This window comes from Helianthus annuus, chromosome 15 (assembly GCF_002127325.2).
Source record: "Helianthus annuus cultivar XRQ/B chromosome 15, HanXRQr2.0-SUNRISE, whole genome shotgun sequence".
In the NCBI taxonomy this organism is placed as follows: Eukaryota; Viridiplantae; Streptophyta; class Magnoliopsida; order Asterales; family Asteraceae; genus Helianthus; species Helianthus annuus.
In genome coordinates, this window is record NC_035447.2 from 5,497,853 (window position 1) to 5,513,750 (window position 15,898).

The 15,898-nt window shown below is 34.4% G+C and overlaps 1 protein-coding gene across 1 annotated transcript; it reads left to right on the forward strand.

The window, feature by feature from the left end:
• Positions 1-207: 207 nt before the first annotated feature.
• On the forward strand, positions 208-1,500 carry LOC110913185. Its single transcript, XM_022158032.1, has 3 exons — positions 208-343; positions 548-1,177; positions 1,298-1,500. The coding sequence occupies exons 1-3, from the start codon at positions 208-210 to the stop codon at positions 1,498-1,500; spliced, it is 969 nt and encodes a 322-aa protein (XP_022013724.1).
• Positions 1,501-15,898: the final 14,398 nt, after the last annotated feature.

Consider the following 15,898-nt stretch of genomic DNA (forward strand, 5'->3'; position numbering starts at 1 on the left):
TTTTTTTTTTTACAAATCATTTTTATGGTTATTGTATTCATAAAGCTGTAGCCGTTGAACGGCTATATGTAAATAATAAAAAAAAAATCCTTTTTCTATAAAACCATTCCATTTTATACCATTTTTCATCACTTTCTCTCCACTTTCAACCCAAAACACTCTCATTTTTATACCACTATTTTATAAAAAAATATCTTTTCATCCACAATGGCATCTAATCCTTGGTGGTCCTCGGGTTCTTCGGACGAAGAGGAGATGATTTTCGCAAACACTGTGGTAAAGGCGGCGCAGATTCTTATGGAGGAGGAAGAGGAAGACGACTCGTCTGAAAGCGTTATTACCGGTTATTCACACGGATTGCTGATGATTTGGCGGGGGTAGACCCGTTTTTCACGCAACGACCGGATGTTCGGAATTATGAAGGGTTCACGCCGACATTTTCAGACGAAGGTTCCGAATGAGTCGCCGGTTATTCACACGAATTGCTGATGATTTGGCGGGGGTAGACCCGTTTTTCACGTAACGACGGATGCTCGGAATTATGAAGGGTTCACCACGTTACAAAAGTGTACTGCGGCCATTCGCCAACTGGCGTACGGGACAGTGCCCGACGCTTTGGACGAGTACTTACAGATGTCGGCAAGAACTACGCGGGAATGTTTGTATCGATTTTGCCATAATGTGGTGGAACTGTATAGCAAAAAATATTTGCGGAAACCAAACGCGTATGATATTCAGCAGTTGTACCAAGCTCAAGAAGCACGGCACGGGTTTCCGGGAATGCTTGGTAGCATTGATTGTATGCATTGGGCGTGGCATAACTGCCCGACTGCTTGGCGCGGCCAATACACGCGAGGTGATCACGGCCATCCAACCTTAATACTTGAGGCCGTGGCGTCACAAGATTTGTGGATCTGGCATTCTTTCTTTGGTCTCCCAGGTTCACTCAACGACCTCAATGTGCTATACCAATCAGCGATCTTTAGCGATGTGGTTAATGGCACCGGTCCGGACACCCGTTTTACAGTTTCTGGGGTTAAGTATAGACGCGGGTATTATCTTGCTGACGGAATATATCCATCTTGGTCTACAATTGTCAAGACAATTCCATATCCCGAGGACGAAAAACGGAAAAAATTCACCAAGCGTCAAGAAGCTGCAAGAAAAGACATCGAACGTTGTTTTGGTGTTTTAAAAAAATAGGCCATCATTCAATAACCGGCACGTGCGTTCACACCGAAAAGGTTGCGCCTTTGTATGTACGCTTGCCTTTTGCTCCATAACATGATTATTGAAGACGAAGGTCGGGCGATTTGTGAGTATGATGAGAATGCATCTTACGGGAATACTGTCCCGGTAGAGCCGAGGCAACAGGATTTAAACTCGTTCGCGCTAACCAACGACTACACGCATGCAAACCTTCAACAGGATTTGGTAGAACATATATGGAACAACGCAAACGACGTGGACGGTGACGAAGACGAAGACGAAGACGAGTAGTGTAGTTTTTTTTTAAATTTTTTTTAGGTTATGTAATTTTTATTTATGTTATGTAATGGATTTTATGTCTTATTTTTAAATTTTGATTTGTTTTTATAAAGTTAAACAAATAAAAAAGTAAAACAAATAAAAAACTTAAAGAAAATAAAAATTAAACATTAAACAATAAAAGTTAAACAAATAAATAAATTAAACAATAAAAAATTATGTGGGGTAGCCCCATCATCCATCCCCTCATGTAACACCCCAAAATCCTGAATGTTTATAATCGTTAAACGTTCTCGTATGGTACATCAAGAAATGAATGACTAGGTTATTTAACCAAGTTAACAAAATGGCAAAAAGAATTAAAGGAATGAAAGTTATGCCCATTTATAATTAATGACAACTTGAGGGACCATATATGAACAAGGGGCAAAGTTATGTTTTAATAAACAAAATCATAACCACACACATACGTCGTGTGTGTGTGTGTGCGTGGAATGCTCTGGAGAAGAACAAAGGGGTGTAAACCCTAGTTCTTAAAGAAGCTCCAAATTGAAGGTTGAATCGATGCTCAAAATCATGAATAAACACGGATTAATGCTCACCATCACAAGAGGATCAAAAGGTATGTCTCAAAACTAAGATTGGTGATTTTGTATGAAATGGGTTATGTCTTAATCCGTGAATTGGGATGAAATTGAGCATGAGAATGTATTAGTATCATGATATAGAGCATAGATTACACATGGTTTAGGTTAATTAGATGATTAGAGATGAAACCCACATGTAGTGGTGAAGATGATGATATGAATAATCATGCATGTGTAATTATTGTATAAAGTTTATGTATGATGTAGTATGTAATGAGTGATAGTTAGTTAATTTGGGCATATTATGGGGATTATATGATTCTAAGTGGAACTTCATGACCTTGACATGAACTTGTAATATTATGCATGAATTAGTTGTATGTTGTGCATTAAATGGTGTACGCACACCAAGTGTTTGATGAAATGCCTAAGTGAAGTTAGGACGTGAGATTGTAGGAGACGGTTTGACATATATGAATGGAATATGATAATGATATGACTAGTAGTTTACTAACTTGAAGAATGTGCTCTAGATGGAACTCGTATAAGAATTCGGGTCGAACATATGCGTGAGTCAAGTTTATGCATTTGGAGCTTGTATGTTGAGTATGTGACTAGGTAATTATGTAGTGGGTTGTGTCACACAACATTTTGTATGAAATAAATGTCACATCATTAATATAAGCTACCCTATTAAGAAGGATACATGTTCATAAGTTGAAAGTATGTAAATAGGACATTTGACTTCTTGAAGGTCAATAATGAATGTATAGCGTGATTAGCCTTTCGGACATGATTATAATAGTAGAGAAGTCACGTGTATCGTAGTAGATGACCTATGTGTCGTAAATGATGATAATTGAGTTGTATGAATATGGGCCAATGTGATTCTTAGTCTATGCTGTGTGTATGTGGTATTTGGGTAATATAAAGTCAAGTAATGTATGAATGGAAGGAAACGAATATTAGTATGAATGAGCAAATATGCTAATCATAATGTGATTGTGATGACATGAAAGGATAGGATAGGAATCACATTAGCATGGACTCAAGAACGGAAGGTTAACGGGTCAAGTGGAGGCGAGGAATCAAGCATGAACACTAACGCTTAAGGTAAGTGACTTCCGACTCACTTCTTAGTATACATATAGAATTTTCTTGTCTATGGATGAGGGGAAATTATGTATGGGAATGTAATGAATGAAGGTATTAATATAAGTATTGAACTAGTCCGTCGAAGATAGTTATCTAAGTAGAAGGTAATTTGGTATGATTAAACGGGTCGAATAAATAAGTATAAGTAAGGTAACGGCAATGAAATCCGTAATGATCAAGGACCCGGGGTAAGAATTCTTAGTCTAATATGTAAGGAATTGTTTTACGGACATTTTGGAACAAGTTTCAAGTGATTCGGACGCGAGATGAACAAGTTATGAGGTTTTTGTCAACAAATTGGAAGGCTGAGCTGGGGACTACCGTAGCTTACGGTAGCCACCGTAAGCTACGGTAGATGCTGGGTCTTTGCTTTCTGCCGTAAGGCAGTAGGGAGGCACCGTAAGCCTTTTGGGGCCACCGTAAGCTACGGTAGCCACCGTAGCTTACGGTGGAGGTCAGATGTAGAATGTAGAATTTGCGTAATTCATCGTTTTTCTTCGAATTCGGACCCCGTGAAACCACTCCAAGTCTCGATAAGTTTTTATAATGTTCCTCAACCCTACCAAATGGCTTGGTAAGTTACGGATGAGTATGAAACTCATTCTTAAGATCCGAAACATACCCGGAAGATATTTTAAACGCGTTTATGATTCGTGAGTAAGAACGGGGTATGTGAGCGGGTATGTGGGGTAATGAATTAAGTACGTGGGTGTGTATGTATGTATAGATTTTCACTTCATTCCAATGGCTTCAGCTTATAAGTAATTACGAGTAGGAGTTAGTATGTATATGAGTTTGTTCGTACATGTATTATTACATGGAGGTTTGTAATTAGGATATGTCGGTAAGTCATAAGGAATTATGTATGTGGTATGTAAGAGTTAGAATGTATGTATGAATGTATTTATGTATTACATAAGTATGTATGTATGTACGTATGATGTGTGTATGTATTATGTGACCAAAAAGTACATATACGGATGTGTGTAGGCACGAAGTAGTATTGATTGGTACGAAGGAATGGGACTTGTATATATGTATACAAAGCTTCAGTGTGTTTGGGTACTAAGTTACTGATCATGTATCTTGAGAATGAAATGAGAATTGCAGGTATGCTATGGAAGTCCATTGTGAAGTTTGAGGAAATTGGGATGTAAGATTGTACTCGGAAGATGATCGAAAAGTCTTGCACGAATAGAAAGATTGTGGCACGGTCAATTAATTATGTATGATAGATTATGAATGTAGATTGTCAAACTTTAATGATGTGCATGTTTGTGGTGAATGTAGGTTACACGGACCAACATCGGTATAAAGTATTGGAGGATTGAAGATCGAGTCAAGGGCAAGAATTGTACGGGAATAGTAGTCACATATCTGGGAATCGTATATGTAATTGATGTGATAAGCAAGAATGAACGTTGTAAACCTTTTAATGAAGTGTGGGTTATTCTAGAAATAAACTTACAAATAAGTTATATAAGTAATATAGAAAGAAATTTTAAGACTCATATTTCCGCTGCGTCGATTTAAGATAAAAAGTGTTTGGGCGTTACACCTCAAAAGTGAAGGAGGCCCATTCTCCATGAGCCAGTAATGTGGTGCCTATGTAGCGGCCCATCCTCATGAGGATGAGCCTCCCCATACCCTTTAGTCTAATAAAACCTCTACATCCTCATACATGTCCACTATATTTTTATGGAAAAACAATTCAAGCCTCCAAATTTATTTCTCACTGTTCATCCCCATATCTTTTTTTAATTATTTTTTTATTGATGTATGTGGATTTTGAAAGAGAGAAAAAATTACAAAAAGAAGAAAAAAGTTTTATTATTTAATTGAATATAGATAAATCTAGGGAGAAGACGTAGGAGGTTTTTAAAAAGTGAAAAATATTAAGAAAAATGTGATTTTCAGTTGGCGTTATGCCATTCTTCCATGAAATCAAGCCCCTACTTTGTCATGAGGTTTTCAAGCCAGTAGACTTTCTGCTCTCCGCTGTCGTATATAACGGTCACCATGTCTGTTTCATCATTAAAACGCCATGATGTCATGACAGGGTTCGGCTTTACATCTGCTTTGATTGGTCCAAATTTCCTTGTTAATGCTTTCATAAGCATATGTGTTTCATGGCATTCGTTGTCTAGACCGATGCCAAGGGATAGGATACCCCTCTGTACCTCTTCTGCCATCTTCAAAATTGCCTTGATGGTCCTAACATACACCCTCCTTCTGTTGTCAAAACGCAGGACGAATCGGCTGATTGCCATAGGGTATCTCCACCACACGATTGTTGGCATTTTTGGCGTTTTGGTTAAATTGGCGTTTTTGGTTAAAGATGTTTTTGCAGAAATGGATAGATTGAAGTGATTATGGAAGCGATGTTTTTACGTCGTTTATATAATGATGTTTTTGGCGCGTAATTTAGGAGGTAATTTCTTCTAATAAATGTTAATAACTGAAATTCAGTTAGTGTGTTGTTTCCTCTTCCTGTAATATCCAACGCGTTTTATCACTAATTTTTGGCGTTTTGTTTTTAATGGCGTTTTATTTTTTTTGAATGGTGTGTTATCATTTGATGGCGTTTTGAATTTGCGCGGTAAAAGACCATTTTACCCTTAATGAAGCACGTCCCACATAATAAAATTAATGTTATGTACGAAAACGCCACCGCGCAATCTAGTCCATGGATTGTTTTGATCTGACGGTCCATAAGCGTTCTCTCCATTCTCACACTTTCCACCGTTTGCTCTAAATCCTGACACTATATATATATATATATATAGAGAGAGAGAGAGAGAGAGAAAGTATAATGTACTTCACGCCTTAACGTACATTAACGTACTTCACGAAATATATAACATGCGTAATTATTTTTTTGACCAAAATAACGTGCGTGATTTTGGATTCCATGTGTGATTATGTGGTCCCATGCGTGATTATATGTTCCATGCGTGATTATACCCCTGATCCAACGGTTACCATTGTCTCCTACGTGAAGTATGATAAGCCATGAAGTATGTTAACCTATATATATATATATATATATATATATATATATATATATATATATATATATATATATAAGGGAGGGTTTAAATGAGAACGCTAAATATTGTGAGAACTGTGAGAACAAATGAAAAAACCGTGAGAACTTGGTCGAAAACAATTCAAATTCAAAATTTTTTTCTACACTTATCATTATTATTCGAATACAATGTTAGAAATTTAATTTACACGTTTAAATTTACGTGAATTCGTAAATAAATTTTTTTTACACATGTGTAAGTTTGCCATTTACACATGTGTAAATCTGTTATAATTACACATGTGTAAAAAATCTAAAAAGAGTGATTTTGAAAGGAGAAATGAATTATTTGATGTTGTAAATTCTTTTTTTGATGTTGTATCTTAATTACAATGAGGTTTGTATTAAAAAAATTGGTTTTGATTGGTTTTTTCATTCGTTCTCACGGTTCTCGCAATATTTAGCGTTCTCACGATAACCCTCCCCTATATATATATATATATTTATATATAGGGGAAAGATAAATCGAAAACCCATGTGAGTTGAGAAAACCCAAATAAACCCTATGTAACATTTTTATTTTTTTCTAAAAAAAATAGGGAATGAAATATAAATGTACACGGACCTATTTATGAAAAAAAATGTAAAAAAACACTTACTATTTTTTTTTAAAAAATGTTGAAAATTTGTATGTTACATTTTATTTGGACATATATATTATGTAACCTGAAATTTTGTAACATTTTTTTAAAAAAAAACTACTCGGTGTTTTTTTGTGTTTCTTTTTTAAAAATGTTCAAATATATGTATATTACATTTCCTATTTTTTTTAGAAATGTTTCTTGAGTTTACATGGTTTTTTTACAAAGGTTTTCTGAGTTTTCTCAACTCAAGTGGGTTTTCGATTTATCCTTCCCCTTTATATATATATATATATATATATATATATATATATATAGAAAACCCAACCTCCCGACTTTTTTTTTTGAAAAAAATAACACTTGTAATATACATGTTTTTAAGAGTTTTGAGCCCAAAAAATCAAAAAAGCGCCGAGTGGTTTTTTTTTTAAAAAATAAACAAGTTTCAGCACTTTTTGTCTAACACATGTTAGTGATGAAAGTTGCTGAAACTTGTTTATTTTTTTTAAAAACATCCACTCGGCGCTTTTTTGATTTTTTTTGGCGCAAAACTCTTAAAAACATGTATATTACATGTGTTATTTCTTTCAAAAAAAAGTCGAGAGGTTGGGTTTTCTCAAATTTTTAGGGTTTTCTATCTAGCATTGTCCTCTATATATATAGGTAAAGAGTACTGTACAATATTGCTTATCGTACATTATGTACGCTTCAATCTCAGCCGTCAGATCATCTTCCCGCATTTTAAAATCGCATGTTGTTTTTTTATAACAGTTTCGCATGTGATAATTTTTGATGAATTCGCATGTTGTTTTTTTGTACCAATTTCGCATGTGATAATTTTGATGAAATAGCATGTTGTTTGTTGTATAACAATTTCGCATGTGATAATTTTTGATGAATTCGCATGTTGTTTTTTGTACCAATTTCGCATGTGATAATTTTGATGAAATAGCATGTTGTTTTTTTGTAACAATTTCGCATGTGGTAATTTTGATGAAATCGCATGTTAAAAAACCAACATGCGAAATTGTTACAAAAAAACAACATGCGAATTCAATGAGAGAAGATGATCGGACGACTGAGATTGTAGCGTACATAATGTACGATAAGGGCATTTGTACGTTAACCTAACCCTATATATATATATATATATATATATATATATATATATATATCATGTGCATGCATATGTGTGTTAATGAAGACTAGCTAAAACCATTTTATAGGCTTAGAGCGATTTATAAAAAAAACTATTGTAATAAATCAAGATACACTAGTTATTTCTGTGTAAACAAAAAAGTAATGCACTTCTTAAATACCTAAAATAAATAATGATAAGTCAATATGAATAACTTAGTTGTGTTGTGCTCGAAGAACTCCGAAGTTTTCTTTGAGTTAACCATCTATACTTTCTATAAAAGGAGAAATCACAATGACATAAGAAAAGATGATGTGTCAGCCATAAAGGCTGTCCAACAAGCCTTTTCTTATCTCATTATTACATCATAAACCTTAATATTAAAAGACTTTAAAATTCAAAGCTGCCCCACATTCAAATTCCAAAGGTGTGCCAAGCAATGCTCATATAAAGCCTAATATAAAATATCATTTAAAATTTTGTTTAAACATCTGCCCTCAACATTTTATAATCAAACAACTGTTCCCAATAAACATCTGTCCAGATTCAAAATTCTGGCTCAACATTCAAAATTCAAAATTCAAACCATATATTTTAATCCTATTAAGATATAATTATCTGACTTCGCATTAAAATCTCTCTCGCTCATATCTGCGAGTGTATCTCTCTCTCTCAAATGTATTTTTTCGTGAATCAGCCGCTAATCTCCGATTACACTTCTTTGTTCGAATGTTTGTTGATTCTGTTTACATGTTATCGTTCCAGTATCATTGTTCCAACATCGTCGTTTCAATGAAGCTTCCCATCACACATCAACCTTTCAATATCGATGTTGCAGTATCATTGTTGCAACATCGTGAAAAGTTGCATGTGCTACCTTCTTTGATGGGAGAGTTGCATTGTTCAGTTTTCGTTAAATCGAAAGTCAGGTTTTCTTGCGTCAGTAAGATTTTCACCTTTTATAGAAAATATAGATTCGTGCAATATCGTGAAAAGTCAGATGTGCTACAACAATTGAGAGGAGACCTTTGCATTTTAGGTTTGTTTCTTATTTTGATTAACTGTTGATAATGTTGAGAGTTTTTATTGACACTGACATTTTAGAATATGTTAAGATGTATGTTTATATTATTAAAATGAACTACTACATAGAAAAATAGAAATTTAATGAAATATTTATAAAGTAATACATGCTAGAGTTAACACTTTCTAGGATTTCATAGACTCTGGCCTTTCTCCATGTGATTTCATGCTCTCTTTTGAATTTCAGGTCAGTTAGCATGTTGCAGATTTTCTGATCCTGTTTTAGAAGTTGTGTCAGAAACTCTTCTGCATTCTTCTGGAACTCTGATGGAGGAGAGTGGAGGACTTCATCGAGCAATGCTATCCTGTTTAGTTCTTGGTCTGTTCTTTGTTCTTTGAGTGACCACATCGAGAATTGTGTTTTAACATCGCTGGTGTCTGACCAGTGGTAGAAGCTGAAGTTTGCCATGTAGATTTTTTGTTGGTTTTCTGATTTGGAACAATTTTTGACAGAAAGTGATTTGTAGGACAATTTGTTGATGTTTTGAATCAAAAGTAATCATTGGTCTTTTATAGAGTTTAAAAACGCGTCTACCTGGTAAATGAAGAGGTTAATTGTAATTGTGATATCTGCTTTTGTTCTTTGAACTTCGAAATTTTGTCCCTTGGGTTTCTTGGTATTAAATTTTACAATTTTCCCATAAAAGTTGGGGTTTGAAAAGGTTTTTACATTAAAAGGCTGTTGTTTTGAAATATACATTAATATGTTTATATTAAATCTACACGTTTTCACTGTTAGATATTTCAGTATATAAACTCATAGTCACTTCACCTGTTTTTCATCACATTTTCCTACGAAGATATCATACTTTCAGGAAAATCGAGTAATATAGTTTATTCAAATGGCGTCATTCACTTCTGCAAAATCAGATGATTTAAAGCAGCGTTTTGTCAGGCAAATCGAGGAACAGGTGTATGAAGATAGGGCTACTCCTCAAGAGCTTAAGAGATGTTTTGATGGATTGCAAGTTGGCCTGTTCTCTAGTGAGCATGTTTCCAGAGATCTTATGCAGATGCCTTCAACTTCCGTTCGTGAGATTTGTGTTGTCAGTAATATAGAGTGCGATGATAGAGACGTGCAGTTCATGGCGATGCTGAAGGACATACATCGAGAGGTTCAGCAATCGATGGAGTTGAAGCTAAAGTTTCTTAATTTTTGCTGTTATTGTTAGATTTGAACTTTAATATTGTTCAGTATGTGATGTAATTATTGGACTTTTAATTTTAATGTCATGAATAAATGAATAAATTTTGATCTTATGAATCTATGTTGTGTTTTAGTTTTACTTATTAAGTGTTTGAGTAAGATTTATATTATGTTGATGTTGAATTGTGTCTGAACATCTGTTTGGTAAGTCAACATATGTTTAATAGTGTCAAGGGTTGGTTTGATGGTGGACAGATTATGTTGATGTTGAATTGTGTCTGAACATCTGTTTGGTAAGTCAACAGAGGTTTAATAGTATCAAGGGTTGGTTTGATGGTGAACAGATGAGTGCAAAGATAAAACAAATGTTCAGAATTTGATTATTGATAGTAGTTTTTTGAAGAATTTGTGCTCCTGCAAATTACAGAGAGTCAATATTTGGAGTTGTAAAAGGTCTGTTGTAGTTAAAGTTTGGTAAAAGAGAACATCTGCTGTTGTTGTCATATATACGAACCTTCTTATGAAACAACTGTGTATGCTAACGACTGTTGATTTACCACTGTTGACTACATGAATTAATTTTAATACTATTAATCTTTGTTGTCGCATCTTCATTTTAATTATTTCAGTCATTCCTAAGTTTATTATATAATTTTGTTTATCAATAACAGTTTTTTGGAAGAATTCCCGGCAAGACCTAATTACAAGGAGTCGATATTTGCTGTTGTAAAAGGTGTGTTGTAGCCAAAGTCTGACAAAAGAGAGCATCTGCTGATGAATAAATGTCTGAAGATGCAAAGGTCTGCTATAGGTCAACAGATGATATTAAATCTTAAAATGCTCAACAGAGGTTTTGATAGTATCAAGGGTTGGTTTGATGGTGCACAGATTATGTTGATGTTGAATTGTGTCTGAACATCTGTTTGGTAAGTCAACAGAGGTTTAATAGTATCAAGGGTTGGTTTGATAGTGAACAGATGAGTGCAAAGATAAAACAATGTTCAGAATTTGATCATTGATAGTAGTTTTTTTGAAGAATCTGTGCTCCTGCAAATTACAGAGAGTCAATATTTGGAGTTGTAAAAGGTCTTATGTAGTTAAAGTTTGGTAAACGAGAACATCTGCTGATGATGAAATAACTGTGTATGCTAACGACTGTTGATTTACCACTGTTGACTAAATGAATAAATTTTAATAGTATTAATCTTTGTTGTCGCATCTTCATTTTAATTATTTCAGTCATTCCTAAGTATTATTATATAATTTTGTTTATCAATAACAGTTTTTTGGAAGAATTTACCGTATATTTTGGTGTTATAAAAGGTGTGTTGTAGCTAAAGTCTGACAAAAGAGAGCATCTGCTGATGAATAAATGTCTGAAGATGCAAAGGTCTGCTACAGGTCAACAGATGTTAACGAACAACAGATGATATTCAATCTTAAAATGCTTAACAGAGGATTTGATACTAACAGTGGTTGGGCTAATGATGAATAAGTATTATTATATAACGTATGCTACAAGTATTATTATATAATTTTTTTTTTATCAATAACAGTTTCTTGGAAGAATTTACGATATATTTTGCTGTTATAAAAGGTGTGTTGTAGCTAAAGTTTGACAAAAGAGAGCATCTGCTGATGAATAAATGTCTGAAGATGCAAAGGTCTGCAATGGGTCAACAGATGTTAACGAACAACAGATGATATTCAATCTTAAAATGCTCAACAAAGGTTTTGATAGTATTAAGTGTTGATTTGATGGTGAACAGATTATGTTGATGTTGAATTGTGTGTGAACATCTGTTTGGTAAGTCAACAGAGGTTTAATAGTATCAAGGGTTGGTTTGATGGTGAGCAGATGAGTGCAAAGATAAAACAAATGTTCAGAATTTGATTATTGATAGTAGTTTTTTGAAGAATTTGTGCTCTTGCAAATTACAGAGAGTCAATATTTGGAGTTGTAAAAGGTCTGTTGTAGTTAAAGTTTGGTAAAAGAGAACATCTGCTGATGATGAAACAACTGTGTATGCTAACGACTGTTGATTTACCACTGTTGACTAAATGAATAAATTTTAATAGTATTAATCTTTGTTGTCGCATCTTCATTTTAATTATTTCAGTCATTCATAAGTATTATTATATAATTTTGTTTATCAATAACAGTTTTTTGGAAGAATTTACCATATATTTTGGTGTTATAAAAGGTGTGTTGTAGCTAAAGTCTGACAAAAGAGAGCATCTGCTGATGAATAAATGTCTAAAGATGCAAAGGTCTGCTATGGGTCAACAGATGTTAACGAACAACAGATGATATTCAATCTTAAAATGCTTAACAGAGGATTTGATACTAACAGTGGTTGGGCTGATGATGAATAAGTATTATTATATAACGTCTGCTATAAGTATTATTATATAATTTTGTTTATCAATAACAGTTTTTTAGAAGAATTTACTGTGTATTTTGCTGTTATAAAAGATGTGTTGTAACTAAAGTCTGACAAAAGAGAGCATCTGCTGATGAATAAATATTTGAAGATGCAAAGGTCTGCTATGGGTCAACAGATGTTACGAACAACAGATGATATTCAATCTTAAAATGCTTAACTGTAACAACCCTCGGAAAAGATCCATAAACAAAATCCGAAGTGTGCACGATAAAGCTTCAAAACCTGGTGGTTGATGAACCAACTCGCACAAAAGTACCTTTATTAGACTCGTAATTATAAACCAAATCAACTGGAATCAAGACCCGAACATACGCAGTAAGTATCGGCACGAAAATCGAGGAAAAATGCATGATTGGACGAAAAAGCGGCCAAGGACACGCGTCATGCGAAGACGACACGTTTCAGACCTACGTGGGACACGTGGCGACCAAAGCCAGACCAACCATCCCCGCGCCACGCGCCAGGGACAAGGGAGGCCGGCGCGCCACGCGAGGGGACCCAAAAATCAGCTTTAAGAAGGCAGCAGTGGGACTGAATTCTGTGCACCAGTTTGATCAAATTTTGACGAACTTACTCTCTCATATCTCTGTTTCTTTGCACAACACCCCAAAACCCTAAAACTCTGCTCATAATCAGAGTACTAACTCGAATCACTGATATGATACCCTATCCAATCGATTGAAACTGATCTAACGGATGTTTAAGTGCTGCCTGTATACGGCTATACTTTGTCATTCGTTGTGAATTTTGATCTCGTGATTATCGTTAAAGTTGAATTGGGTTAATTCGCTAATACGAGTTCCATTGTATCTAGAAATTAGAACTCATAAAGTTGTTAAGATAGAATACTTAACAGGAACGTAAACTTAGCAATTAAGTAAGAAAACTTAATGGTTATATAAAACTTAGCAATTAAGAAAACTCAATAGCTAAGAAAACTTAACAGTTAAGCAAGCTGAGTAGGGTGATTAATCTGCTAATTAAGCTAAGTAATCGACTAAGCAAATTATAAAAGTTAAGATAAATTAATCAGTTAAGTAGTTAAGTCAGTTAATTAATTAATCCGATAAGTAAGATTAATTAAGCTAAGCAGGATTAATTAAGCTAAGCAAGATTAATTAAGCTAGGTAAGATTAATTAAATAAATTAAACACCTAGATAGATATACATGAAAATAAATATATACGAGATAGATAATATCAAAGGAATGTGCTAGGAAGTTGTAAGTGGATATATATGTAGGTAGGAAGCTTCCTAGAAAATGTATAGGTAACTTCCTAGAAAAGTATATAGGAAACTTCCTAGAAATTTCATATTTCGTACCTATAAATAGGAAGCTTAGGATTCATTTTCTTTGCTCATTTCTTCTATTCTTCTCTCTATACGTTGGTGTTCTAACCAATAATCACCGATGCGATATTCTGTCCGATCGATTCGGGAACCAACTAACGAATGCCAAAGTGATGTCTAAACAAGACTATACTTTGTGAATTTCGTTAAGATTCTGAAACGAATGCCAAAGTGTTACTTTGTGAATTTCGATAAGATTCTGAAACGAATGCCAAAGTGTTACTTTGTGAATTTCGTTAAGGTTCTAATCTCGTGACCATCGTTAGGTTTGATGTGGTTTTACACTAATACGTATTCCACTATGTTAAACTATATGTTTAATTACCAGAGAAGTCCGCACTCTAGACTTATAATCAAATAAGATAACTAATCATCAGAAGATTCAGAACTATAAAGTAGATGCTTAGTTATCAGAAGGCATAGAATCAGGAGGCTTGTTTAATCAAAGACTATATGCTAACAAGGTGACTCATTCTCTTTTTATCAAAGTGCTTTACAAAACCCTAAATGTTTTCCAGTTATATTTTGCAGTGATTAAGTCTTTGCTAATCTTTAATTACTGGCAGTATGTGGGGGTTTTATGCACATTACTACTAACGATTTATCACTTTAGGTGGGCGAGCCTAATTAGTGATATGTCCACAGTCATAGATTCAGTCGAGTGACAGCTGAACCAGTTAATTATATGATAGGGGTAATGCTGTAAATTATAACAAAGTTATAATTGCAATGATTAAGTCTTTGCCAATCTTGAAAGAGCAAATGTAAAAACTCTTAATGCTGTAAATTATAACAATGTGTCGTTTTGTACAAAAATGAATGAACTCGCCAGTATTTCCTGCTGACCAAACCATTTTAAAACGCGTTTCAGTTAATTTCAGTATGAACAAGAGTGGCGAGACGACACCGAAAGGCTTAAAGAAGTGGCTTATTTTATCAAATAAATTAAATTAAATTAAATTAAATTAAACATTGTTTTACGTATTCGGGTATATCCCATATTAAAGCTACCTTTCAAAACATGATTTTATCCCATCTATTTAATAAATAAAATCCGGTGTTTTCTAAACTCTGATATTTTTTCCTAACTCACGGTCCTGATGAATATTTCCGCTGTAATGTTTTTAAAATAACTACCGGTACCACTTGACTGCTCGCTGCTCCCGTCCAGGGTGTGGTCGGAGGGTCGTGACATTAACAGAGGATTTGATACTAACAGTGGTTGGGCTAATAGCAGATGTTAGACTTACGACTGTTGAGTTACCCCGATTGAAAACAACTGTTTTTGAAACTTCTGCTTGCCTAAAAATACATCCACTGCTAAAGGGTACCGTCTGTTGTCATAATTTCTGTTTATCCTAATGACTGTTGATTTACTATACTGCTGACTGTCATCCATTATGACAACAGAGGTTCTGACGTGGGCAGAAGTTAGCTAAAAATAAAACAACTGCTGAAAGTTATCATCTGTTCTCATAAGTTCTGTTTATTTAACGACTGTTTGACTCACACTGTTCCCAATGACCAACAGATGTTTCCAAACAACTATCATCGGTTGTCGCAAGAAAGGTTCTGACGTGGATATATCTTAGCCATCAAATATTTGTAACTACTGCCACGTCAGCATTCACTTCTTCTCTCTATATAAAAGCTGTTTCATCTCTAAATCGAGGTTCTACCACTGCCACCTCGAATTCAAAATTCTCCAAAACAGTTTCCAACATATTAAAAACCCTCCAACTTAAACCCTGTTTCATCCCCAAATCACCTTCTTCTCCGATCATGTCTCTGAACATCAAAAACCCTCACAACTACCTCCCCATCTTCGAGAAAA